This window comes from Melanotaenia boesemani, chromosome 8 (genome assembly GCF_017639745.1).
Source record: "Melanotaenia boesemani isolate fMelBoe1 chromosome 8, fMelBoe1.pri, whole genome shotgun sequence".
NCBI classification, from domain to species: Eukaryota; Metazoa; Chordata; class Actinopteri; order Atheriniformes; family Melanotaeniidae; genus Melanotaenia; species Melanotaenia boesemani.
In genome coordinates, this window is record NC_055689.1 from 26,163,763 (window position 1) to 26,191,297 (window position 27,535).

General features: G+C 38.5%; 3 protein-coding genes across 8 annotated transcripts; 2 read left to right on the forward strand and 1 right to left on the reverse strand.

Annotated features, from left to right (window-relative positions):
- Positions 1–459: 459 nt before the first annotated feature.
- On the reverse strand, positions 460–7,530 carry dnajb4 (DnaJ heat shock protein family (Hsp40) member B4). The gene is made up of 3 exons (XM_041991946.1): positions 7,019–7,530; positions 4,855–5,426; positions 460–2,171 (listed from the first exon to the last, which is right to left on the reverse strand). The coding sequence occupies exons 1-3, from the start codon at positions 7,227–7,229 to the stop codon at positions 1,941–1,943; spliced, it is 1,014 nt and encodes a 337-aa protein (XP_041847880.1). The 5' UTR covers positions 7,230–7,530; the 3' UTR covers positions 460–1,940.
- Positions 7,531–9,858: 2,328 nt separating this feature from the next.
- Positions 9,859–15,601, forward strand: slc25a24l (solute carrier family 25 member 24, like). Its single transcript, XM_041991387.1, has 10 exons — positions 9,859–10,279; positions 10,373–10,499; positions 10,914–11,001; positions 12,540–12,651; positions 12,734–12,892; positions 13,389–13,526; positions 13,627–13,737; positions 14,581–14,748; positions 14,821–14,959; positions 15,048–15,601. Exons 1-10 carry the CDS (start codon positions 10,157–10,159, stop codon positions 15,233–15,235), a joined length of 1,353 nt encoding a protein of 450 aa, XP_041847321.1. The 5' UTR covers positions 9,859–10,156; the 3' UTR covers positions 15,236–15,601.
- Positions 15,602–15,980: 379 nt separating this feature from the next.
- Positions 15,981–26,417, forward strand: fubp1 (far upstream element (FUSE) binding protein 1). Of its 6 annotated transcripts, XM_041993736.1 has the most exons (20): positions 15,981–16,131; positions 16,570–16,693; positions 17,447–17,482; positions 17,600–17,636; positions 17,727–17,773; positions 17,851–17,922; positions 18,013–18,070; positions 18,190–18,352; positions 18,441–18,539; positions 18,662–18,757; positions 18,848–18,950; positions 19,254–19,493; positions 19,659–19,819; positions 19,935–20,086; positions 20,198–20,274; positions 20,456–20,581; positions 20,897–20,971; positions 21,406–21,468; positions 23,008–23,174; positions 23,426–26,417. In XM_041993736.1, exons 1-20 carry the CDS (start codon positions 16,039–16,041, stop codon positions 23,432–23,434), a joined length of 1,998 nt encoding a protein of 665 aa, XP_041849670.1. In that variant the 5' UTR covers positions 15,981–16,038; the 3' UTR covers positions 23,435–26,417. The 6 variants fall into 6 exon arrangements, with proteins under 6 accessions (XP_041849670.1, XP_041849669.1, XP_041849671.1 ...); XM_041993735.1 differs by having other exon boundaries at positions 23,008–26,417; XM_041993737.1 differs by having other exon boundaries at positions 16,570–16,660; positions 23,008–26,417.
- The last annotated feature ends 1,118 nt before the right edge of the window (positions 26,418–27,535 follow it).

Below are 27,535 nucleotides of genomic sequence, written 5' to 3' on the forward strand. Positions count from 1 at the left end.
AGGCGCAGTGGGGATCGAGAGGGCCGGATCCCCCGATGCACCTGTACACCTCAGGGACATCAGACTAAAACAATTACTCCTACATTTTTAATAATATCAGACAAGTAAATTGTTCCTAATGTGCCCTTCCTTTAAACATAGAATTAAAACTGATTTAAAAAGTTTATTACTTCTCAGTTTTACCCTCATGTTTTAGGATGTAACACTTATGCTATCAATATCATAAAATAACTTGAAATAGAAAACAGTTAGATGAGCAATTAGAGTATCAGAAAGTAAATTTTTTCTATTAATTTATTGACGGTTTAGTGATGAAAGTGTCATATTTCTTCAAAAGAGCCCAACATTATTTGGAGACACTTAAGTTACCAAATTCTAACAGTAAAAACAAAAAGATTATGAGTTTAATGTGACTGAAAAGTAAGAAAATTAGCTACAACAATGACCACTTTTCAGAAAATTAAAAAAAGAATCGTGCAAATAGTAATATTGCGTTAATAACTGTTTATCGACCACACAATTTAGACTATTAAATTAAGTTTTGTTGACTTGCATTTTTTTTTTTCATTTAAATCCCAAGCTCTAGGCTGCATGTGGTCATTATTTAACAATACACTGACAGAAACCATTATTAGAAATACATTATTATCTGATTTCAGATCAGTTCGGCTCCAATGAATGCAAATATTTTATGCAAAAGGATTACCGACTGGCAAGCTCCCACGCTGAGCAGATGTGTTTACACTCCAGCCTCCCTGGATGATAGTGACTCAGCATTTGCACAAATCTTTAACACATTCTGATGTGCACACATGAAGCATTTCAGGGACAGATGGGGCATTTGATACAAATATTTGCTTGGAAGAGGAGTAATTAGTGCCACTCAACTGCCTCTCTCATAGATAGAGAGCTGGACGTGGCGTCTTCTGCTAAGATCAGCAGGACCTCCCTTTGTAGACCTTATGATGAGTGAGAGGGCGCCCCCTGGTGGGAGAACATTAAGTCTTCTTGTGTTGGCAGCTGAAAATGAGCAGCTGAGACCATACACCTATATTTAAACATTCATACTTTTGCCATTAGTGACTTATTGCATTAAACTTTGTCAAGATATTTTTAATTTTTATCTTTGCACATCATAAACGGGTCTGTATATATTTGACAACAACAAAATAAGCACATCTCTATCAAAATATGTGTTCATTTCACTTTCTGAAATTTAAAAAGAACCCCTTATTTATAATACTGCAGAGCAGGCTATTAATAATTCATAAACACTTCTAGCTATTTTAAAGCAATCATCAATATTACGTTATTTATTTTTTGGAGGAGGATACTTTAAATGCCACTTCTCCAAGACTGAAACGGCTCAAGATCATTTCATGTGGAAATGTTTATTTTAAAATTCAAGTTTTCACGTGTAAATATTTAAAAAGCACACATTGCACTAGTTGAATTCATTCAAACTCTTTCCTCTTGAATAACTTGCACACAAATAATAAAAGAGCCTCTGGTCTAATGAACAGCCTGACAAAATGAACACGAATGAGAGTTTTTAACAGTGTCACTGATGACTCCCGTCAAATCTAAATAAGAGAAAGAACACGTGTTTAGCACTAAGTTTTCACAGGATCTCTGGGATTTTTTTGGCAAATCTTTCACAGCCAAATATCCCCAAGATCAAAATGATAAATTGACTGAGGCAAAGCCCACTTACTTTTACATAAAAGTCCAAGAAGTCTTTCACTTGCACTTGCATCAGCTCAGCAGCATGCATGATACTTATAAAAACAACAAACAGCTCAAAAATAGAAATTGCACATTCATCGGTTGGGGGTCCATCTGTGAACTGTCACAACTGTCCTTGTGTGAGAGTGCCTCTTATCGAGGTTGAGCGCTGTCATGCTGTTTCCCCCATTCTCGTTCAGTCCGCATCCTTCGGCCTAAGCAGGTAAATGCCGTTTCAGGACGTCCTTAGCGTTGCCAGGCAACGTGTCAGGAAAGTTCACATCAAACTCCACCACCAGATCTCCTCTCTGCTCCGGATTCTTGGGCAAAGGGAGACCTTGTCCGGCTACAGTTCTTCTCATGCCAGGCTTGATGACGTCTGTGACCTTCATGTTGCACGTCTTCCCATCTATCGTTGACACGGTAACCGAGCATCCACACAGAGACTGCAAAGACAGCAAGTAGGGTGTGAGTGGATCAGCAAGGGGGAGAGCTACCCACACATGATTCACTGCAGGCAAGAATAACACATACATCATTTCATTTGCTGATATTAATGCAAAAAAATATATTAACCCCTTAACCTCTAGGCTTTCTTTTAGGTGCATCTGAAAAAAACACCTTCAATTCAGTCAATAACATCCCCAAATTTGTGAGAGCAAAATTAAAAAAGTGGGTCACTGTCATCATCACCAGGCAACAGAGAGATTTCAGTAATTACCTCCCTACTCTAACTAACAGCCTAATAACAATAGACATCATTTAACCAAATTCAGTCTAGGAGCAGCAAGGCACAACAAATGATGTAACTCACAGCAGCACAACAGTAGGCACCATCTTCAGTGAATATGTCACACATGGTGCAGTGTGAGTCTAACAAATGCTGTCCTATAAGGACCTCTATAGTAGAAGAGCTTAGACTGGATATTTTCTAATATTAAATATTAATCATGGTTACACAAATGTAAAGAAAATAAAACTTTGGTTATACTAGATTTTACAGCTTGACTGATGCTGGGTTATCAACCTTAAACATGACTGCTAACAATATAACAGCTTGTCTTTCCCTTTGTTTTCATAACACCTCAAACCATGAACCATCTTAAGACATCTCAGTTTTTGTATGTAATTATAAAAATTATACATAATGAGTTGGAACTAAAACTGTCTGTAATGGTGACACTGCAAAAAATTAAGTCTGACATCTAAAAGCTGCAGTTTCATTTATTTCTTAAAAAGTAGATGCACTAAACCTGTTGCCACTTGTTATTCTCACAAATCAGCATTTTGGACATTCTTCAGTCAAAAATGTCCAAAAGCTTATGCTCCAGGAATGTTCGACAGGGGTAATAAAGATGATTTCTGATCAAACTGTTGCAGATTTTGCAAAATATTATATTAAAGATCAACAAAGATGCTTATTCACAGAGTTAATTACTTAACTATTCTGCATTAAATGTTTTTTTCAGAGCTTTCAAGCACAATAATAGGCTTGTCATCATTTGTGGATGGACTTTACATGAAAAAAAGGAAAATCAAATCTATTTGTTTAAAGATCAAATGTCCTTCTTGATCTTCCTTTTTCCTCTGATCTAAACTTGTCATGCTGATTTACAGCAAGGGAGGTGATATTTCAGTCACATACAGCTGTAAAAATGAAAGTACACCCTTTTTCACTTCTATGGTTTTATGTTTTAGCATATAATTAAAATATGTTTGCTCCTAATTAAGTCTTAGAATTTGGAAAATACAACTTCAAATAAAGAAAAAAACATGCCATATTACACACTGAACAAAAACTAAGCCAAATTACAGAAACAGTGTGAGAATAAAGTCGGCTCAATGATTCATTATCTTGTAGAACCACCTTTAGCAACAATAACTTTAAATAGTAGTTCTTGAATGATGCTATAAGTCTCTCACATCATTGTGGAGGAATTTCAGTCTGTTCTTGTTTACAACATTTATACAGTTCATTGAGGTTTACAGGCATTTGTTTATATACAGCTCTCCTATGATAGAGAGAGGAGGTTTTCTCCTGGTAAACTTTCCAACTAATCCATTTGTATTCAGTCTAGCGATAAGGCCACAAATGTTAGCATTAACATGCTAACTGAGGCCTGTGGAGTCTGCGATGTAGCTCTTGAGTTTTTTTGGAACTTTTCTGATACATTGCACAGTCTGAATTTGGGGTGAAGTTGCTGGGATGCTCACCTCAGGGAAGATTGGCAACTGTCCTGACTGCTTATCTTGTAGAATGATGAAGTTCAAATAGTTTGGACCCTGATGGGCATCAACAGTTGCTTTTCTGATATTGCTGATGTCTTTCCTCCTTGAAAATGTTTTAAGACACACCTGACCTGAAAGCATCAGACCAGCGAATTGACAAAACGTGTTTACGGAGATGCTTTTACTTGGTGATAAATCAAATGAATCTGATGAACAGCTCTTTACTTTATTATTTCCTGTAAGGGTGCTTCTTCATTTTTGGTTTATGCATTGTAATTTTTTTGTTATTTGAGGTTGAAATCACCTCATTTTAAAACTGTGTAGGGACTAAAGGATTTTTTCTATTATGTTCTAATATATAAAATCTTACAACTTTCTTTTTAAACGAACTGTAAATGTCTTGCTGTAATTTAGAAATAATTTGGATAAAAAGTTTGATTCTTCTCCTTGAATCACTCCAAGCACCCCTGATCTCCTGCCATTTGCATAAAGTGATGAGATATTCGGAGTTGAAGCTGTGAGATTTATCACTGAGAGCTGAGGAGAGTGGGAGGAACCATATAAGTACATCTTGCACCTTGTGCATGTGGGTGGGTGACACCTCTCTGCCATCCCTGCGATACAGCTCCAATTTCCCCATGTTAATGATCCAGATTACATAAATGCACAGTTAAAGAGTGTGTAGCTAAATACTATGCTCATTCAGGATGCTAGTAGTTTCCAGGGTTTTGAGGCAGACTACCTACAGTTATTGATTGTAACCAGGCTTTTTAGAGGTGGCGCAGCAGAGTTTTAAAGTTGAATGTGAACTTGAAACTAGTGTGTGTGACTAATCCATCTATCAGCCTCTATTAATAGTGAAACACTCAGCTGAAGTTGCCAAAATGGAAAGAGCCTCACCTGTCTTAAGCTCACACGAACAGGATACACAATGTTGGAGCCTTCCCGCCTGAAGTGGGGGTGAGGTTTATCCTTTATGACAAAGACAATGTCAGCTGGAATGGTGTTGGGGGACTCGTCTCCTTCTCGTGGGAACGTGATCTTGGTTCCTTCTTTCCAGCCTCGCTTGATTTCAATAGTGAGGATCTTATCCTCCGTCCGCATGGTCCTGCCATCTGGATTTAGCCTTTTGCGAGAGATTTTCATCCTTTTGGTGCACCCATGAAAGACCTCCTCCAAGGAGACCCTCAGTTCATGGATGATGGCTGGGTCCTGCTTGCGGCGCTGCTGCCCGACGTGGCCATCCCGAGGGAAGCCATTCATGTTGAAGTTGGTGAAGGAGCTGAAAGGGTCGTTTCCATCCACCTCCATATCGTCGTCATCTCGCCCATTTGCTTTACGCCCAAAAAACATCTCAAAAGGGTTGGAGCCACCAAAGAAAGTGGCAAAAGTGGCATGAGGATCCCCGTGGAAGGTGTAGGTGAAGGTGGGGCCTTGTCCATCAGCAGTGGGCCCATTCCCTCCCTTGAGACCTGATCAATAACAGAAGTGATTGACCAGTTATTGTACCATTATCAAGTTAGAGAACTTTTTGCTGCAAATGAACAGTAGAGATGCACCGTCCGGGGGAGCAGAACAGGCTTAATCCAGATTATAACATTACAGTATTTAGCATTATATATTTGGAAAAAACAAGGCAGCACTGTTATAAAACCAAAATGTGGTATTAGCCCAAAACTAAGGTGACATGTTCAGATCTTTGTCAAGACAGGAAATAAAGTATTTTAAGATTATAAAAGCTTTTTTAAAAAAATCAGTTAAAATTTTGTTAGATGAAATTTAGGGTGAAATTGGGGTTTTTAGGGTGCTAAAAAAACGTTCAAAGGTCTGCTCTAGAGCCAGCGTTTGGTTTGTCCATTCACCATAGACTTGTGGTCACAGTAGACTTGTGGTAAAAAATTAGAGACTGTTCGAGAAGATCTGAACAATCTAATGTGAAAAAAACACAAGGATTCTGGTTTTTATGTAATTCTAAAATACCTAAAGCACAGATTTTATTACATTGCGTTTAAACTTCCAAAAAACAAGCAGGCCGGAATTGATTGTGCTGCCAGTGCCACAGCTGAACAGCAGTACCCTGATTCTTTCTCTTTTCTTGTTTTAGGGGATATAACCATGGTAACATATGAGGCTAGTCCCAATTCTTCCTTTTGGCATTACCATTTGGCCCACCTCTGTTTAACATTCTTTAAAGTAGGATATGTACCCCTTTTTTGGGGGGGATCAAGGACTGGTGATAATCCACAGCCAACCAAATGCACCCCAATACCCCAACTTAATGATTCAATGAGCATTACCTCTTGATTCATGGACGTAAAGGGGCACATTAACACTGCAAAATGAAAGGGTAGGGTCAAATGGTAATACCAAATGAAGGAAGCGAGATTGGGCTTTATTAACGTCTTTAATACATGAATGACAACTTAATTACTTGATAACAAATAAGATGATGGATTGGTGCTTCTATGACTAATTAAGAGCAATTACAGTCTCTGATCTTGCTGGACTTTTTAGGGCCATAATGAAAACAGCTTTTCCACCTCACTTGTTCTTTCTGGTAATGTTGAGTCTAAATTATGGGTAAAAATCTTAAGTTGACATAAGATAGGTTCCACCCATTTCCATCTGGACTGAAAATTCCCCTCCACACATTACTCAGTCCATGCATTTTTTTAAATGCTTGTATTTGTATGGCTGTTACATAGTTAAAATATTTTTTATATATAACATCTCTGAGTGGAAAATCTGGAAATGGGAGCAGACACTGATTTATCTTAAATCAGAAGCTTATGTCTGAAAAAAATGATGCAATAGGCTAATCCTTATAATAAAATGCACAGAGGTGTGGATCCATGATCTGCTGAACAGCTGTTTTTTGGGCCTACTAGTTTGATGGTTGCAGTGTGTGACTTGAAACAAATTGTGTTTTACATCCAAATATCCAGCTTTACAGTTGGTTTATAACGGTATTCTCTCATAACGACAGGGGGGAAAAAGAAAAAGAAAAAGACCAGCCCCTCCCCAAACTGACAACACATTTAATGCGATTAAAATTACACCATACCTTCTTCTCCATACTGATCATAAATTTCCCTTTTCTTTGGATCACTCAGGACTTCATATGCCTCGGCGATTTCCTTAAATTTCTCCTCGGCGGCTGCAGACTTGTTTTTGTCCGGATGCCATTTCAGCGCTTGTTTTCTGTAAGCTTTCTTTATATCATCATCTGTGGCTCCTTTAGAGATACCAAGCGTCTTATAATAATCCTTTCCCATTATCGCCAGAAAGGGAAAAAATATATATACTGAAATAAAAAAATAAAAAAATAAAAAGCGGAATAACCCCCCACCGAAGAGCTGCTGGACCGGCTCCGGGTCTGCTCGACAGATGGTTGTCACAGCCCGCAGATAAATAATAAGAAGCCGCAGACAGATACAGAGTGCAGGATGAGGACCATTTGGAGGTTGTTAGTCAACGCTGTGGACCCTCTGTTATTTATCCGTGACTGGATGACCCTCTTTAAATAGCCACAGCTCCCACCCCTGCATCCACACTGCCAAAGTTAAGTTAGACAGCATTAAGATGCTGCTTCCGGTTAGTTGGAATTCAAAGCTGATCTGTTCTGCTGGAAAATATTTCTCAAATCTTATGTATTTTATTTTTTTTTTACACAACCTTTACCGACACTATCATTTCTTTTACAGAGTTCCCATCTTTTCTTTGTCTTTTTTGTCTTTTCTGATAACCCTGCTTTCTTTTCTTATGTTTTCCATTATTTGCAATGTTTATTATGACTGTATGCAAGCAGTGGTTTATAATGTTTCTGAATGTGTGCTCTGTCTATGGCTTTGCCTTTTGTTTAGTCACCATTCCAAATGAAAATATGAGTCTTAATGACTTGCCTGGTTAAATAAAAGTTCAGTTTTATTATTATTATTTTTTTTTAAAGACATGCATTTTGTTATGCTCTTGCAAATGTGTGTTTCCAATAAATTGATTTTGGGCCCCCTTTTAAAAAATCTATTTTCACAGTAGCCTAATAAATAACAAAAAGTCTAGAGACACATATCATATCTTCATATATTACTAAGAAAACAGAAAATAGACCTTGGTCCAGTGACTTATTAAAACATGGGCAAATGTGAAAGAAAAGAAAACAATAGGAATGCTGAAAGAACATTTAAATACAAAAAACTTGAAAGTCAGTATTTCTTTAAATTGTCTTCAGAACAAGTTTTCCAGGCTTCTCAAAGCAAATTTCAAAGCTCTTGTTTGGAAGGTGGCAATTTTTTAAAGATGCACAGAAATGCTATTGTTGGATTTTTATTTATGTATTCCTATGTTTGTCTGTTGCTTGAACCTTGAAAAATTCACACTCTAATCTCAAACATTTTACACCCACTGACTGACTTAGTTGTTCTTTTTAAAACAATGACAGGCTGTTGCACCAATACCTCCAGGTGATTGAATCAGGCTGGAATAATACCAAGTGTGTGAAAAGATATCATCATTGGAAACAATGGTAACTTTGATGAATCCCAGAAAAGAGGCTTTTTTAGTCTCTTTTTTCCTTCTTATTTCTTTTGTGTATTTTTTCAGTTTTTATTACCTATTGACTTATACGAGTGTCCTCAGTTAATATAGAATACAATTTTGATGTGTGAACAAAGCTTGAGAAGCATTAATAATATTATTTAATCATTTAGCTGAAAATTATTTCTCAAAACATACTTATTATATTTTGAAAGTCAGCTTCCGGTTTGGTTGAGTCCGGCTCGACAGGGTCTAAACTGGAATCGAGGGGGTCTTTCTAGAAACCAAATCCCGAGTTTCGTCATTCACTAAATATGGGTCCTTTACACATCGTCCAGGTGAGAGATGAACAAAAAGAGGTCCCGTTAGTGGGGGTTTGACGTCATCAAGGCAGACACGTGTCATCCACCTCTCATTTCCACCGCCACTACCGCGACCTTTCAATTTATTAACAGAAAAATAATGCAAAAATAACTTCGATTCAGCAGTTAAATTAACGTAAATGTTTTCAATGACAATGTCACAACAAATAATCTGTTTTTTGTTCCATTGTTTCACAATCCCGGTTAAGAATAAGTTGGGATGCTGTGTAAAATGGCAATAAAAAAAGAAGTAATTAAAAACTACTTAGGTTGAGGAACATTTTTCTGAAATTGTTCCACAGCAACAGTTTGTTACAAAATGTGCGAAAATAAGTTAATCTTTACATCCTAGAGGCTCCTAACCTACCTAATTTTTAACCTACCTCCTAATCATGTTATTTTCGTGTTGCCAATAAATGTAATTATTTGTCAGATACTCCTTCAGTTGTTGTTGTTGTTTTTTTTATGCTAATTACTTTTCCAGCATGTTGTTGCCCCAGTTCAGACATTTTTGGATGCTAATAAAAATGATCTCATATTTTCCATGAAACTTTAAAATGACTAATTTTCAGTATCTGATATATTGTTTATGTTCTATTGGAAAAAATACGGGTTTAAGAGTTTTGCTAATCATTGCCGTCTGTTTTTATTTACATTTTATTTTTACACAGCGTCCTAACTTTTAGGGAGTTGTGGTTTTATTTGTTTAAGGCTTAATGAAACAGAAGATGAGATCCTTGATATCTGAACACTCTTTTTCAGAAGCTGCTAAAATAACTGACACAACAGACTCACAATAAGAAACTAAACTTCATGTATGTGTTTTTCATATGGAATGAAACCACAAAATATTAGTGATTGCACACATTAAAAACTGAGAAGAGGGAGAATTTTACTTGTTAAGTGTCTGATATTTTATATTTGATAACCACAAGTGAAAGACCCCATCTATCCATGTGTGAATATATCTCACATGATGAATTCTCTCATTATCACCATCACAAGTATGTGAACATCAGGGGCCACAAGCGCCACAGAAGGCTGAAGATGATTGTGGAGTTTTCTGCAGCCACAGCGCCACCTGCTGCACCACACGTGAAGTGAGTTGTCTTCTTCAGACTGCTGATATCAGCCCTCTGCTGCAGTACCTCTGAGGTCTACCAATGACTCAGCGTCGGTGCAGAGCTGCAGGTCATGATCATCAGTCCATTAATCCACTCAGTAAAAAGGTCCTGATGCGAGTGAAGCAAGCTGTGCTTTAATACTTTTTTAAACCTTGATAATTTAATTTTTTTTCTCCAAGAAGCATGGATCAGTTCCGTGGTTTATTCGCCAAACTGGACCAGAACAATGATGGGTTCATTTCGGTGGCAGAACTCCAAGATGAAATGAGGAAACATGGGATCCTCTCAGCGGACGGAAAGGTCCAGGTACAGTCATTTAAATGGCGTAATAACACTGGCACAAGTTTGATTAATTCACAACTCGTTTAAGTAATCACGGAGTTCTTCTTTTTCTTATAGAATATCGTTCATTTGTATGACAAAGATAAAGATGGCCTCCTGGATTATCAAGAGTTTCTCAACTACATGATGGACAGAGAAAGGAAATGGAAAATTTACTTTCATGTCCTTGACAAGAACAAATGTGGTGAGTGATTTATCTTTTTTCAACACTTGTAAAATGTCAGATTTTCCATCAAATTTATATTTTTCCAGGAAATGCTATAAGGTGCACAATAACTTCTTATCAGTTCTTGTTTAACTTTTGCACCTCCCGTGTTATGTTCTTTAAAGGATTTCTTAAACATAATTTACACAAATGCATGGTGTGTATCTGCACTTTTTCTTTATAAACTTAAATTAAAGTTTATTTCCTTCCAGTAAAATGTGCATTTCAAGGTCAGACAGGAAAATCTGGCATGGAAATATGAGAGGTGTTTATGGTACATATACTAAAGTAGCTCAGTGGCCCTTACAATCATCATTTGATATTTTGCTACAAATAATAGAACCAGTAGAACCAGTATGTGTTTGTAACTCTGTGTATTTCTTCTCTAATCAGGAGAGATTGACCAGGAAGACATCATATGTTTGTTTAAGGAGTTAGGAGTGATCATATCAAAGCCGAATGCAAAAAAAGTAATACAAATGTAAGATTTTTTTTTGTCCATTACCATTAAAAGCACTTGAATCGGTATTATTTATTTTTAAAAGATAAAGACAGTGGTAATAGAGACTTAAGTCCTAGTAATAATTAATGCATTACATACAGGTGCTTTAGGTTTAATTCAGCGTCACTGTACAGTAATGTATTTTCTTGACTATTTAAGATAATCAGTTCAAACTGAGACTGTAGAAGTTCTGAATGTTGATGTCAGTAAAATAATTAGCAGATTCTGAACCACTTTAAAAGCTTTTCCATTCAATCTACCCGAACTACATTAAGAGTGTAGTGATGTTATAAGAAAGAAAAAATGTATGCACTCTTTCAGTTCTAAGGTTTTATGTATCACTTACTGGGTCCTATAACCTTAAATGCAACCTGAAATGTGCAACATTATGTGAAATGTTACTTTGCATCATTATTTATTTAACAGAAACTAAGCTAAAATGCAGAAGAAGTGTGTGGAAAAAAAGTGAAACTAGTGTTTCCAAGAAAATTAAGAAGGAAAGTAGCAGCTAGGTGTTACTGATTAAATACCCTTTATCGATCATCAGCAAATGTGAGCATCTCTATAGAAGTAGAAATTTGATAACATCCACAGGGCATCTGTAACAATGTTCTTTTGACAGCTTAAATAAAAGTAGATATATTCAGCCATGATACACAGTGCTATGATTGATGAAAACCAAACAAAATAAATCAGTATGGATATTTTGCCCACTGTCCAGCATGGTGGTGGAGGGTCAATGATTTGGGCTTCTTTTGCAGCTACAGGACCTGGACATCTTGCAGTCATTGAGATGACCACAATCTACTACAAAAGTCTTCTAGAGTCAAATGTGAAACCATATGTGTGACAGCTAACTTGGCCTAGAAGTGATGCAACAGGACAGGAAGCCCATTCTCAGCAGAAAATCTACAACAAAATAACTAGAAGAATGAACATGTTGCCATGGTCTACATTCCATGGTCACAATTCAGGTTTCCAGTTGATTGAAAAAATTAAGGGGCCTTAAGGGAGCTGTGCATAAATAAAATGCCAGCAAATCTCTATCAACTGAAGCAACAATGTAAAGAAGAGCAGGTCAAAATTCATCCACAATGACGCGTGAGACTGATAACAAAATACAGACAACTTTAGTTTTTCACACAACACCTGCTAAGGACGAGATGGATTTTAATTACCTCCTGATATAAAGGATGCTGAGAAACTTAGAAATGAAAGAGGGTGCACTTTGTTTTCTACACAACCTGATCATTACAAGAAAGGAAAACACAAATCTTAATGCATTTGTTTATTTAGCTGCAAGCCATTAAGTCTGCAGGTACAGACGAGTAAATAAATGGACTTTTGCCAGAAAAGCATGCATCAGAGTCTATTCTTTGTCTGAAATGTAATAGATTAATACTGCTCTGTGAGGGCATTTTCAGGATTTGACTAAGTTAAACAACACAGAGCTGGTCATAACGATGAATTATTTCCTGGCGAGTATTTTCTGTTGCTGTTGTGTTTGCTGTAACCAGGATGGATAAGAACAATTCCATGACGGTGGACTGGGATGAATTCCTGCATCATATCATCCTCAACCCTGTGGACAACATCAGGGAGCTGGTGTCCTCATGGAAACACAGCCTGGTAAGATCATCAACCTATCATTTAAAAAAGACAAATCACTTCAATGGATGATTAAAGAGCTTCTCTGCTGGTCCTCTGGCAGGTTTTTGATGTTGGGGAGAGCCGTGCGATGCCCATCGAGTTCCCTGAGGAAGCGTCTGGTTTTGGTGCCTGGAGAGCGTTTGTTCTAGCAGCAGGACTGGCAGATGCTGTATCTCGAACTGTGACGGCACCCATAGACCGGCTGAAAACCCAGCTTCAGGTTAGCTGTCATTCTGTTACCAATTTAAAAATTCATGGAGGTGAATTTTTATTTTACTGAAAAAAAAAGTGTGGTGAGTTTTAAGTTGAATGTAAAGCTCTCATCTCAGTTACACAGCAAAAGTAACTACCTCTGAGCTCTTTGCTGAACAAGCTACTCATAATATTCTCAATTTAATACCTTAAATTAGTTTTAGAAGTCCAGCTCCAAAATTTACTTCATATTTTGCCAAGTTTTCAACCACATCTCACATATTTCCATTATTTAAGACCACAAGTTACAGTTTAAATCCCAGACTAATTAGCAAGCTTTTGAACACCACAGCTTACCTGAGTATTGTTGCTGACCATGTCCATCTCTTTATGACCACAGTGTAGCATCTTGTAGTCTCATACACAAAGAGCTGTTTTTGATGCTCAAGTATCTTGAGTGAGTACAAAAGGGGTTAACATTGCCATCACAATGTTTTATTGTTTATTTTCCCATCTGCTTGCAGGTTAGAGGATCCAAGGCCCTCTCTCAAGGCTTTCAGGAGATGAGAGCGGGCGGTTTACGGTCAATGTGGCAAGGCAATGCTGTTAATATGCTGAAAGGAACACCACAGTCAACACTGCAATGTCTTATCTACACACAAGTGAGGGCGCAGCTGCTCACGCCCCTCAATTTGAATAATTTATGAATGGCTTCTTGTTTCTAATTAAGAAGTGCACTCAGAGTCATTCTGCTCTACCCAGATGAAGGTTTACACCCAACACACAACCCAGGAAACTCTGACAGTTCAGCAGCGCTTCGGCTTGGGTTGCACCTCCGGAGCTGTAGCTCACGCCGTCTTCTACCCTTTAGAGGTATCAAAGCTCAGAGGCAGGTCTGAGTGCTTTAACATTCATTACTTGGACATTGGGAGGATGTTGAGGTGCAATTGATACATTTGGAAAGGTCCTTTTAGAGACTTTCTGTCACTGATAATTAGCAGTATTTTTCATTAATGAGGGTAAATTATAAGACTTAATTTGTCAGGCAGTTTACCAATAAAAGTAACAAAATGTTTTATAAGTAAAGTTTTGAATTTACAATAATTGTGATATTAAAAGAGTTAAATTGTGTTTATGATGCAGTCCTAATAATAGTGTGATTTGATCTCAGCTGATGAAATCTAACTCTATAGATTACAAACTGGGTTTTCTTACACCTATATTCAGTTAAATTACCACATGAAGGAAAATCTGCTGTCATAATAGCTTAATTTAGATAATAAACTTACAAAAAGTAAGGAAATTTGTGTTTGGTCTGTCATTTCTCCCCTTTAATAATACTGATTGGTCTTGTGTTGTATCATTAGAAAGCCTGATAAGTCACCTTTGTAAAGAGGTATAACTTGTAAGAGCCATGCTTCTGTGGAACGAGCAACACAGCTAAACGTTTATCTTATGCCCCCCAAAAATGTGCCACAATGCCCCTGCAATGTTCTGCTGTTGCTTTTCACTCTTGTTTTGTGCTGCTTGGTGGATTGGATGAAATCAATCTTCCAAAGTGATAAAGACAAACAACACATATTAAAACAAACAACCATTATTAAAGGAGAGAAATGATTAAATAAATGTTAATGTATAATGCATTTAAGAAATATGTTCAGTGTGTCAGTGGAGGTTTACTTAAGTATTGTCATTCTCCTCTTATCTGTTCTACAGGTGTTAAAGGTGAGACTGAACCTGCAGCAAGCTGGCACATATCATGGTGTTGCAGCGTGTCTCAGATCCATCTACAGACATGAGTCTTTGTCCTCGTTTTACAGAGGTTTTAAGCCCAGCATCCTCTGTATGATCCCCTATGCAGGTGTGGAGTGTGCAGTTCATCAGGTGAGATGGGGCAAAATAAAACAACTAAGTGCACTTTTATTTTAAAACACACTAACGTGCTTCCTTTTGCAGTCAATCATTAGCTGGGCAAAGAATGATCCAGCCTACAACAGTGAATCCAAACTGTTTTTCTTCAGTTTTGTCGCTTTCGCTTTGGGACAAATAAGCAGTTACCCGCTGGCAGTGATCCGAACTCAGCAACAAGCTCAAGGTAATGTCTGAAATCTCTCTGAAACAGTTTCATATTAGAGGCAATCTGCCTTAATGTTTTACTTCTCATCATTTGACTTCTTTTCCAGCTTTCAGCTCAGATTCTCGCCCAGCCTCAGGTGTATTACCAGGACTTGTTGGAATATATGAAAGAAATGGATTTAGAGGATTTTATAACGGTATGGGAGCCAGTTTCATCAGAGCTATTCCATGTGCACTGATAAACTACACTTTGACAAGAAAATTTGAAGATTTGTTTTCTTCCATGGAGTCTTGAGAGATGCAGAGAAAAGTTCAGCAATAGTGTGATGTTATTAATGATAAGTACATGTTTAAAAAGTACTGGAAAAGGGTTTAAGCAGGATGTGTGCCTTTCCTTAACACAGAAAACATCACTGAGGGCTGATACATGGTTGATGTGAAATACATACAATAAGCAAGTGATGAAAGCTGGTCACTTGAAATGTGCTGTGTAAATAAGCAAATGTGTTGTTATTCTGGTTGTTTAATAAAAAAAAATGTTGCATAAAAAGAGTCAGACAAAATGTGGATGTGTTTCTTTTGTATAATTGATTACAGGAATTTGTTTTACAACCTGATAACTAACATTTTTCATCAATATAAAAAGAAATAACCACCATATATAGAGGCTCTAAAGCGTGCATAACTATAAACAGTAGCACTGGCCATCAATTGTTCCACAATGACAAACATGTTTGAGGATAATTTATGAAGAAATAATCCTGAAACTACTCATTGCTTTGTTTTTTTTGGGCTAATTGTTTACTCAATGTTGGACTAAATAAAATTTTGGCATTTAGTAATCGATTGGGTTGGGCCTCTTTTATTAATATCTTCATATTAAAGGCATATGAAGAAAATCAAGTAGTAAGCGAAAAGAAAGATAAGGAATGTAAGTCCTGTTTTTTTTTAATTATTATTACTTATTGCTTGTGGGTAACTGAATCGGATGTTATTTCTGTTATCGTGAGACTACACGTTTTACGCGAATTTTCTCGTCTGCACGACGTGAATGAAACCCGCCATCTTGTAGCACCACCGAGGAGAAGAGCAGCAGATATGGCAGACTACAGCAGCGTGGCTCCCCCGTCCTCTAACGCCGGTGGTGGAATGAACGATGCTTTTAAAGATGCTCTACAGCGAGCACGACAGGTAAGGAAAAGAGTCAGATCATTTCAAAGATTAATATTTAGAAGTTGGAGCAGAGAGCAAGTTGTGGTGGTTTCTTTAATGTTTTTTCCCCGTTGAGCTCACGGGAGGCTAAGCTAGGCTAAGTTAGTCTGTGGTGATGACCAACGTCACGCCACCCTGCCAAGGTGACAACAGATCAAGCTCCATGCGTGATCATTGCTAAGAGCTCAGACTAAAGTGAACAAATATGACGTTGTTACTGGAAACGCGAGTTGTGCATGTCCCAGTAATAATAATCTGTTTCTAACAAGAAAATGTACGCGCTCCTTTGTTGGCCCGACTTCCGGACAGAGAAGTAGGCCACAGGCAGCGTGCTTCTGCAAATGCTTCACACACGTCAAGCACCTTATTAATCTTAACCTATTTTTCCCCCATCTATTTTCTAATTATTTTTTTCAGATCGCAGCGAAAATCGGCGGTGATGGTGTTGCGGCTCCCCCAACTAATGAATTTGGCTACGGAGGCCAGAAAAGGCCCCTGGAGGACGCTGGTGGGTATTTTCCCATGCCTAACCTGGATATCGGTCAGTGGCTCAAATCGATTTCAATGCAAAATCTTGATGGTTGATCATTGCCTGCGTGTATTACTACTACCAAATATGCTTTCATATCTGTATTAATTTTTGATCAGTAAGGTTAACACAGATTCAGTGATGTAATTTAATGAAAAACTAAAATTCATAATGTTTTAGTTGAAGCCCATGTAACCATGACTTGAAATGCATGTGTAACTGGATTTTTGTTTGCTTCCACAGCTCTCATGTGTCAATGACTCACATTGTGAATGTATTTTATATTTCTGTGGTGAGCCAGTTAATGATAGATGTTTTAATGTAATGTTTAAATATATGTAACTTGAGTAAAATCAGAGATAAAGGGGGTAAAAGTGTAAATACTACTTGAATATAAGGTGTTAAAGCCCAGCTGCGAGGCTTTCAGGGAGCTGTAAAAGTCATCACTATATAAATGAAAGAGATTTAATGGTTTTCATGTGCTTTCATAATCCCTGATGCCAGATTAGCTGTCAGGAATAAAATAATTAAATTGCCCCTCCCCATTATAAATTAAGGCTAGATATTATAATCATCTGGAAGGTAGGGCTGACTCTGAAGATGCTATATTAGAAGAAACAAAACTGGCAAATGTGAATATAGTCCAGCTTTGTATGCATCCTTTGGCTCAACTTTTTAAACTTAAGATAATTACGATAATTGTGTAAACACAAGGATTCAGGCGTAAGTGGTACTGATGCTGTCTATTCTGTCATCCGGTCACAGATCAACCAGAGACAAAGAAGGTAGCAACAAATGATGGTAAGTTATTGTGATCATTTCAAAGTATTTGGCCAAAAACCTGCCCAATCTGGCAGTTAAGTGCATCGACCACTATTCATTACCGTGTATGTTTGTCCTCTAATGTCCATTTTATAGCTTTCTCCGCAATGGGAGGAATGGGTGGCCCCCCACGGTAAATGACAAAGTTTAATTAAAATTTTTACAGATGAAGTTTGGTTTTGTCAGGCCTGTAAAAGTCTACACTGATTTTGTTTTCATCCAGGTCAATGTCAGAAGAATTCAAGGTTCCCGATGGAATGGTTGGATTTAGTAAGTGTTTATTTTAAAGTGAGCTGTCATTTTTGTTTGTTGGTATTTCATATTTACTTTTTTTTTTTTTTTACTAGTCATTGGAAGAGGCGGTGAGCAGATTTCACGTATTCAGCAGGAGTCTGGGTGTAAAATACAGATTGCCCCTGGTAAGTTTGGTTTAGTTGTTGACACTAGGATGTAAATATAGTTTTGGTTTGCTGCACAGTTTTGTATTTACTACTGCTTATGGTTTTTAGACAGTGGAGGGATGCCGGACAGGTCGGTGACTTTAACAGGACCACCAGAATCAATCCAGTAAGTGCCCGTGTTCCTTTCCCTTTGTGCAGAAAATAAAGTGTTATTAGTTGTCAGAAAAAAAATCTGAGAGCCTAGTTTACAATCTTAGTTTGTTAAGATAAATTTTCTGTCATCAGGACTGCAAAGAGGTTACTGACCGAGATAGTCGAGAAGGGACGTCCAGCCCCGGCTTTCCACCACAACGATGGGCCGGGAATGACTGTTCAGGAAATCATGGTACCTGCTTCTAAAGCCGGCCTTGTCATCGGAAAAGGAGGGGAGACTATCAAAAGCCTTCAGGTCAGAGTGCGAGACATTAATGTCGGGATACCCAGTTAACAAAATTAGCGTTTGATAACTGATGATTTTGGGTTGTGTTGATTTCCAGGAAAGAGCTGGAGTGAAGATGGTCATGATCCAAGATGGACCCCAGAACACGGGTGCAGACAAACCTCTCCGCATCTCAGGAGAACCTTTCAAAGTTCAAGTGAGTTTTCCATGTTCCATTTCAGTTATTCAGAATATGATCATACCCGGATATTGTTTTTGGTTTATCCTCTATTTCACAAGAAGTACTTGATTAGTTGTCTGAATTTCTTTCCTCTTTAGCAAGCCAAAGAGATGGTGATGGAGCTGATCAGAGACCAGGGCTTCAGGGAGCAGCGGGGAGAGTATGGCTCAAGGATCGGAGGCGACAGTTTAGATGTGAGTCCTCATTTTTATTAATTGCTTCATTTATCGACCTGGAAATGAAGGTTTGAATCCCTGTAATGTGGTTATCTGTCACACATGCAGGTTCCTGTCCCACGGTTTGCAGTAGGAATTGTTATCGGGAGAAATGGAGAGATGATCAAGAAAATACAGAATGACACAGGCGTCAGAATTCAGTTCAAACCAGGTGAGTGACTCAGCTGAAAAGCCGGCTGAAACCAGATTAACTTAGACTTTTTAAAGTGTGTATGGTCTATGATGAAAACTCATGCACCACGCTGAGAAGCTGATGGATAACCCTAACCCTAACCTTCTGAGACCTGAATATAGAGACACATTGGAGTAATTGTTTTAAAACATAATTAGTTTAATTAATTGAGTTATAACAAAATGTAGGTTAATTTGCTGTGATCACAACACAAGTTGACACTGAAGTTAGGACATCCATTTGTAATTGTCTTTATTTTGTCCCCCATTTTCCTCTGTACAGACGACGGTAGCACACCAGACAGGATAGCACAGATCATGGGTCCTCCTGACCAGGCTCAGCATGCAGCAGAGATCATTTCTGACCTGCTGAGGAGCGTCCAGGCTGGAGGTCCTCCAGGACATGGAGGTGGCAGGGGGCGTGGTCGTGGGCAGGGCAACTGGAACATGGGCCCCCCTGGTGGTCTGCAGGAGTTTACCTTCACAGTCCCAACCATGAAGACTGGCTTGATCATTGGAAAAGGTAAATGCTTCCTCAGTATGACTGATATCTCACTCAAGCTGACAAAGCGGTTACAAACCGGGACTAATAACTCTTGAGTTGTAAAAGGTTAAGAGGCTTTAAAGACAATTAGTAGATTTTAGAGCTAGCAGTTGTGAGTCATGGAAGTTTGTGAACTTTTTTCAGGTGGTGAGACAATCAAAGGCATCAGCCAGCAGTCTGGAGCCAGGATCGAGCTACAGAGGAATCCGCCACCAAACGCCGATCCCAACATAAAGATGTTCACAGTCAGAGGCTCCCCTCAACAGATCGACTACGCCAGGCAGCTGGTAGAGGAGAAAATTGGGGTGAGACACACTGAATATTGCGTAACAACCCTCCAAATGAAGGCAGACCTCAGCTGTGAGCTTTTTTTTTTTTTTTTTTACTGATTGCAATGTGTCTGGATTTGTTCCTTTTTAGGGCCCAGTTACCCCAATGGGTGGCCCACACGGTCCCCCTGGTCCACATGGAGGACCAGGCCCACATGGTCCTCCAGGGCCACCTGGACCCCCAGGGGCTCCCATGGGCCCATACAACCCTGGACCATACAATCAGGGACCTCCAGGACCGCAGTATGTACAATCTCGTTTTTTAACTTTGAAATTCTGTGGTGATTTTAAGAATGATGAGCTGAAATGGAGAATATAAAGAGCTGATGGTTGTATTTTTTTTCCTGTCATCAGTGGTCCTCCTGCTCCTTATCAGCCTCAAGGATGGGGTAATGGCTATCCACACTGGCAACAGGGACAACCTGACCCAAGTGAGTAGCCACTGAAAGCAAAAACACTCACAATTATCCAGTGTGGACATTAATTGGAAGACAGTTGGATCCAAATCTTAGGGACAGTAAATAAAGCTTAAAATCACACATAACATGCAGCTTTAAGAGCCTGTATGTCTGCATTTATGTGGTAACAAAACAACTTGTTTGTTTTAACCAGATAAAGCAGCAGCTGATGCCAACGCAGCAGCGTGGGCAGCCTATTATGCTCAGTACAGCCAGCAGCCGCAGGCCTCCATGACTCCAACCAGTGGAGCTCCAGGCACGACTCAAGCCAATGGCCAAGGTAACAGAAGTGCCCTTTAAATAAGTTTATGCTGCTTTTAAGAAAATGCAGTCTACTAAAACAAACTTAGAGGAGCGTAGTCAACTAGATGTACTTTAGTTGTGTCCTGTGCTCACGTCTTCCTGCTGTTGCTAACTGAACACAGGCCTCACTTTGAAATGACTTTGCTTTTGCAGAGCCTTTCTTTTTTTGATATTACCCCAGGGACAGGATAGTTTTCCTCCACCATCCCTAGGCTGACAGCCCAACCCAGGCAGGTGGAGGACAAACCGCTGAGAATGATTGACTAATTACAAGTACCGTCTTTTTTAACAGGTGACCCACAGGCTGCAGGTCAGAGTGGACAGACAGATTACACCAAGGCCTGGGAGGAATATTACAAGAAAATGGGTATATGATCGTAGTTTCAGTGTTCACCTATTAACAAAAGCCAGTCTAAACAGCCACTGGGCTTTCAATCAACTTCCTTTTCAGGTCTGGGTATTTGGCCTGCTGTTTTTTCACTGTGCCTCCACTTGTCTTTTTAGCATTTGACGCCTGTGCTGTTTAGACTGCAACACTTTTGACTATCTGCAGGACTGAGCTGTTGACACAGAAACACCTATATGAGCTTTTATTATTGTCTAGATTATTTCAGGGCTTTATCTGAACCGATGGCATGTCATGAATGTTTCATTGTTATTGAATGTGTGTAAAGTTAAATGTTCATGTTTGATTTGTGGGTTATGGATATAAGCAATGTAGGATGATGTGGATTGTCTTTTTTTTCTCATTATTTGGTTTTTGAACGCACTAAGTCATAATTTCTTTTTGTGTCTTTTCAGGTCAACAAAGTCAGCAGCCTCAGGACTACACGAAAGCCTGGGAGGAGTATTACAAGAAACAAGGTTGGTGAAATGATTTAACTCCTACTACCAGAGATTCTTATAGGTAAAGCAGAATAAAAGTTACTGTCATGCCACGAGTATCTCATAGTAAGTTAAATCTGTGAGATTATAATCCATGAAAGCGCTAACTAAAACACCTTAATGTTCAGTGTCCTAGTAAATGTAAATTTAGATGGTGAAAATGCAAAAGTCTGCAGCTATTCAGCACAGTTTTTCTTGCAAAGTAACATGTAATATAATGTCTATGAAGATTTATGAGATTTATGTTAAAGGGTGGTTGATTTCCCTATCAGGGCTCTGTTGTAGAGTTTCTGTTTTCACAACTGCCCAATAGAAAAGCAGAAGGTTTCTGACCTGCGACCCAGAGACGAGGGTGGTGGGTTCGTTCCCCTTCTCATAGTATCTTCTACCTCAGATGTTAAACACTTCGGATATTAGAAAACCACTTGGGGTAGAGTTGTAGCTTTTTGTGCTTGAAAACAAGTTTTAGATCTCTGCTTGAAACATTTTAGTTTGTTTTGCGAGCTGGAAAATGGAAATTATTATATGACAAGATACATTAAGGAACGGCTGCTTTATACAATAAGTTCTGTAGAATTTTTTTATACACCATATCTCCCTGTTCTTTTTGTACTCATCTGCCTCTTAAAAAAGCAAGATCACGCTCTGTAGCAGCAGCTGTTTGTGTCTCTGTGGGACTGGATGGTTCAGGAATGTTGTCCCAGTCTGAGGATTTTAATCAGTAGTCAGAACTACAATATGTGCTTCAAGTTCCTGTGTAAGGAATTTTAAAATTATTAATTTAATTTCTTTGGTGTTCATAGAGCAGGAAAACATTTACTACGTATTAAAATACGCATTAACTATGAGGAATAAATCAGCTATTAAACAGTGGAATAACAGAGACCCTGGTGGCCACACATAGTAACTACAGGAGCTGCACACAATAGGTTAGATTCACAGTACGTACTAATGCTTGAATTAGTTCATGTAAAACTATTGTACTTTATGTTTAGCAGGGGTCAGCCAGCTTATTACCAGTTCTTAATTATTTGTCATTTTCTTTTTTTTATTATTTTGGCTTTGTAGAAAATCAATGATGATAAATTTGAAAGTTCAATTTCTTCTGTTTAAATGTGCCTTGACTACCTGGAATTTAGGATGCTGTGACTGTCTGGTGATTTCAGGCTGTGTAGATTGTTTTCTGGTGACTTCAGCATTGTGATTTGGCCCACAGGGTTTGTCTGTTTAGCTCATCAAATGATTGTTTTATAGATCTGCATCTGTGCAAGTATGTGGGTTTGCCCTCCTGTCCCATCTGACATGCATAGTGATAAGATGCTTCTTGAGAACTTTTAGTGCACTGCTGCAATGAATATTGTACTGGTCATATCAGAGACATTAGACACGCTGTTTGTTCTGGGTTTTTAGTTGCATGTGGTATTACCTCACTGATTCCTGCTCCTGACTTTCAGAGAAGGGCCAGTGTTTCTCTTAAGTTTCTTCTGTACCAATGGGTTCTTTTGTTTGAACCTACAGGTCAAGCGGCCCCTCAAGCCGCTCCAGCAGCAGCAGCAGCTGCTGCCACTCAGCCCGGAGGCCAGCCAGACTACAGCGCTGCCTGGGCAGAGTACTACCGGCAGCAGGCTGCTTACTACGGCACAGCCAACCCTCAGGCTATGGGTGCAGCACCACAAGCCCCTCAGGTACACACTCTATTAGAATCTGTTCTCCAACATTGATTTGCACTCAGTCTTTTTGCACAATTACCATCTTCCTTCCATAGGGTTTTGCAGGGTTCCAGTGATTGTAGCAGCCTCACAACCTTAACCAAACCTCTTCCTCCCTAAACAGGCTTTTTTTTCTTTTCTTTTTTTAGCTTTTTATTTTGGGAAGCTGAGTCCACTGTTTCTGCTGTTAACATGCAATGTATCTTCTATGTATTTCTTCTGCACAGGGCCAGTAATGTGAAGTGGACATAAAGTAAATGCTACATTGTCGAAACAAAATCCTTTGTTAAATGTTTGGATGCAGACGCCTTGATGAAGATCTTAAATTTCCTTGGTTTGAAAGTGTTTCACATAGATGGCAGATAACCCGGAGAACACGTCCTCAGATTTTTTTTTTTTTTCTTTTTTCTGTTGTTTTTTTTTTTCTTTTTCTTGTAAATGCTTTGTTTTTAGTGAGGTAATTATACATATGGTCATTCCAGCCCTGTATCTACATTAAATGTGGTTAGAAGTCATGTTTATTAAACTGTAGACATTACCATGTAAATCATCTCAGTTTTAAAAATGCTATTGCCTGTTGTGTTTTTGCAATAAAACAAACTGAAACCTCCTGTGTTGGTAAGTTGGGGTGGTTCACAGCAAATGGGTTGAAGCATTTCTGTATGTTTTTGTTTACCTGGGGTTGGGGAGGTTGAAATGAAAGCCATGTGTGGGTTCAGTTGTTCCAAAAGGTTGACTTGGAAGTTGTGCTGTCCTGTCTCTCTCCAACTGTCTATAAGGCTTGTAGAAAACATGCGAGTGCAATGATCCAGAGTGGCTCAGATCGACAAACGTCCTTATGAATTCTGTTTCCCGACTTTATTTACTGTAGCTGTAGACTCATGTTTTGTTCTAAGAAAGTTGACAGGTATCTGAATCGTCTCTCATGCATTAATTGCGTTGCTGTGGCCCTTTTTTATTTTGCTTTTGCCTGGTTTGCAGATATTGTTGAGCTTGTATTTTTTTTTTTTGCCTTGATAGTCACTTCCTCCTCCACAGGCAAGTTTAGAAAAGCGGTAAGCAGGTATTCTGAACATGTTCCTCAGAAAATGTGGTTTCAAGAAATGTTGCATATTTTTAGTGTCCTTTTTTGTGCTGTTCTTTTTCCAGGACAGTCAGGTAAATTGCCACTGTATTTTAAAACATGTATGGAAACATTTGCCTTGCCCATTTCCAAATGTGTATAAATTTGTTTTTTTAAAATGTTTTTTTAATATAAAAACATTGCAAAAATCGTCTTTGCTGTGCCCATTCTGTTAGTGTTTATCCAATATAAGAACATAGATGCTGTAGGGTTGGGGGTGGCTAAGCAGTCTCATCAACCATCAGTTGAGCCCTCCTGTAATGTAAGTACAAAACTGACTTGATTGACGAATACTTTATGCTTTATAAACTGCAGACGATGTAGTATTTTTGTCAAAAATTGCTATTTTTTTCCCCTGTCCTGGGTAAGTATGAAATGTTCTGAGAGGCATAGTATTCCAAACGTTTTAATGATTCTTGTACCACATGTTTCTGAGACTTTTTCGTGACTCCCATTGATTGCATAACATGTAGACTTTGAGTCTTTACAGTATGATGTAGATTGTGTAGGTAGCATTTCAGTGCCAGCTGGTTTTTCTGAACTGAGGGTTTGAATGTCAGTACTGTTACATTGCTGGTAGGAACTGTGCAAGGATGTGGTTTTTGCGTTCTGAATATCTGCCCTGCTGAGTGCCATTAAGTTCACATTTTTACATGCCATTAATTGCAACATGTTGCTTAGAAATCTACAGTTCCAGTTTAGCATGCTTAGGTTTCTGCTGATGATTTCTTTACATGTTCCATATAAGCATGTGGAATGCTAGTAGTGGAAGTGTTTATGATTAGCTCAGTACTGATCATTTCTGATGGAGCACTGTTGTGAAAGGCTGTTTTTAAAGACAGAATATTTGACTGCATTGTTCACTGATGGCAAACAGTGCAATATATCTGATCTTTGCAGTGTCATCCCAGACCTTGCACCTTAGGTTCTGCTGCATAACACAGGTAAGCGAAGCCTAAGGAAACAAAGTGTTTTTGTCCAGTGATTATGAGCCATTTATATATACATACATATGCAAAGAAATGCTTACCTGTGTCGTTAACACGCCTCAATGCATATATGCCTCGTCGTTAAAGAAATGTCCGTTTTGAGGATCTGTTTTCATTAATGAACTGCATGATGAGCTGTATCACTTGTTACGTGAAGTTTTACTCTTGAAAAGTGATTTTTCCCACCCAAAAAAAAGTTGCACAAGTGGAAATGCTCTTGCAAATATCTGCTTAATAATTGATAAAGGCTTTGTCTTTGCATCTGGTAAGTCTGACTGCGACTGTAGAAGGATGCTTTAAGTTGACACTGGTGTAACCAACTGCATGCCATGCAAACCTGTTGCCAGAAGTTAGCAATGTGCTCAAATGCTAGGTGGAAAACGGTGAAGTACGTGACCTTTTTTCTTTTCTGTTTTTTGTTGTGTGAATCTGCCCTCAAGTGCAGTGCATATATATATTATTGAAACACTGCTGCCTTCACTTCTCGCTCACAGTGTTGGAGGATGCTGCAGGCTTAGGTCGTAGAATCAGGCCCTGTCGTAGTTTGCCCCCCCCTTCTCCCCAAAAGGAGGAATCCTTTGAGTCAATCCCACTGCTGAGCGTAGACCGTTCAAGAGCTCCAGTGATAAGGTAAAGCAGCAACGCAATGAAATTTTAAGTCTGTGATTGCAAAGTGATGGTCAGAATAATGTTTTGACAGCCTGGAATTTTTTTTTTCTCCTTACCCATGATGACATAGTATACTTAGAGCTGTTTGATGGTTTGTGAATGCCTTCATCTGTAACTGTACTTCAAAAAACTTCAGAAAGTTGGATGAGAGCAGGAACTGATATACTTCAATGATCCATGCAGCAATTTTGGAGGTTCAATTTAAAATCACTTCTTTTGTAGTTAAAGGGTTTATGGATTGAGGTTGTCCACTCTGTGGGAGTTGCTCTGTTTCAATTTGGAAATCGAGGGGGGTGTAGAGGACAGAACAAGGAGCATGCCTTAGAGGTAAACAAGGGTTCATGTGCTGTGTATATGAAATCTATTGGTTTGTTTTTTGAATTAACTTTGACTATTGAGATGTTGCCATGTTCATAAATAAAGTTGTTAAAAACTGGACTGATGGCCTTGAGTTTTACTTGGAACACAACTATGGGCAAAAATGACGCAAAGCTGTTTTCAGTCATTTGCTTAATTTATTCATCTTCCCTCTGAAAAAAAGACTCCTTCCACAAGTCTTCCTCAAAACACTTTAAATATACAACAAAAACAGTCAAGTGGTTATTCGCTAGATGATGGCCAGAAGATGAATCATTTTAATTAATCAACTCATCTTGACAGCAATTTAGTGTCTTTTCTCTTGGACAGAAGTGATCACTAATCAACAATATCAAATAATATTTACTCTTCAAGTGAATAATTTAAAATGAGAAAGTAACTCCTTTTTTTTTTTTTTTAAAGCATTTCAGCTGTGCATGTTCTATATATGGCAGTGACTGATGAGCAAACGATAGTTTCTTTTTCCTTCCTTCAAAACATACATTATAATAAACATACTTGGACATTCACTGACCAAAACAAGGCCCAAATGTGCATTTGTGGTAAGGCTTCTTGGGTTGTTGCCCATCTAGTGGCACATGGTATTCAACTGATGGGAGGCCCAATCCCAATTTCTCCCACTGGTCTTATCCCTCCATTTTGTAAAGCTAAAGGTGTCCTTTTTTTGTTTAGGGATTATGTAGCCCTCAAAATTGACCCCAAGATGCTAGACAACTGCTACTCCTATCACTAAAAGAGAAGGGACACCTATTCTAAGGGGATGGGTAGGGCCAAGGAAGGAAGTGACAGGTGTGATGCCTTGATGCACCATCTTGTGTTATTTTACAGGCCTTGTGAGCTGCATGTGCTGGGCTTTGAAATATTGCATTAAAATTAGAAAATGATGTCGGCAAACAACTTTCCCTTTTCAAGTAATAAAATGCAACAGAGAAAATGCCTGTTCCTTGTTTTTCACGTCTCAAACTGAACCCTGTCATTGATTGATGGGTAGCATGTGCATCAAATAGTGTCCAGGTGCTAATGCTCAACTAGAAATAATACATTCAATCTGAATCCACAGATGTGTACTGGATACACTACAACTTCTACAAAATAACCCCTGCATCTTAAGCTTAATAAAATAAATATGGTAAAATATCTTCAGTCACAAATTGCTCTTATACTGCAATAAATATGTC

Bases quoted from the DNA above. Each gene is read 5' to 3' on its own strand.
- fubp1 (XM_041993735.1), top strand. From the start codon at position 16,039: ATGGCAGACTACAGCAGCGTGGCTCCCCCGTCCTCTAACGCCGGTGGT. The intron at 18,071-18,189 runs GTAAGTGCCCGT...TTCTGTCATCAG, and splicing joins GGACCACCAGAATCAATCCA to GACTGCAAAGAGGTTACTGA. The intron at 18,758-18,847 runs GTGAGTCCTCAT...TCACACATGCAG, and splicing joins TCGGAGGCGACAGTTTAGAT to GTTCCTGTCCCACGGTTTGC.
- dnajb4 (XM_041991946.1), bottom strand. From the start codon at position 7,229: ATGGGAAAGGATTATTATAAGACGCTTGGTATCTCTAAAGGAGCCACA. The intron at 5,427-7,018 runs GTATGGTGTAAT...GTTATTGATCAG, and splicing joins TGATCAGTATGGAGAAGAAG to GTCTCAAGGGAGGGAATGGG. The intron at 2,172-4,854 runs GTGAGGCTCTTT...CTGTCTTTGCAG, and splicing joins TTCGTGTGAGCTTAAGACAG to TCTCTGTGTGGATGCTCGGT.
- slc25a24l (XM_041991387.1), top strand. From the start codon at position 10,157: ATGGATCAGTTCCGTGGTTTATTCGCCAAACTGGACCAGAACAATGAT. The intron at 10,280-10,372 runs GTACAGTCATTT...TTTTTCTTATAG, and splicing joins CAGCGGACGGAAAGGTCCAG to AATATCGTTCATTTGTATGA. The intron at 13,527-13,626 runs GTGAGGGCGCAG...TGCTCTACCCAG, and splicing joins AATGTCTTATCTACACACAA to ATGAAGGTTTACACCCAACA.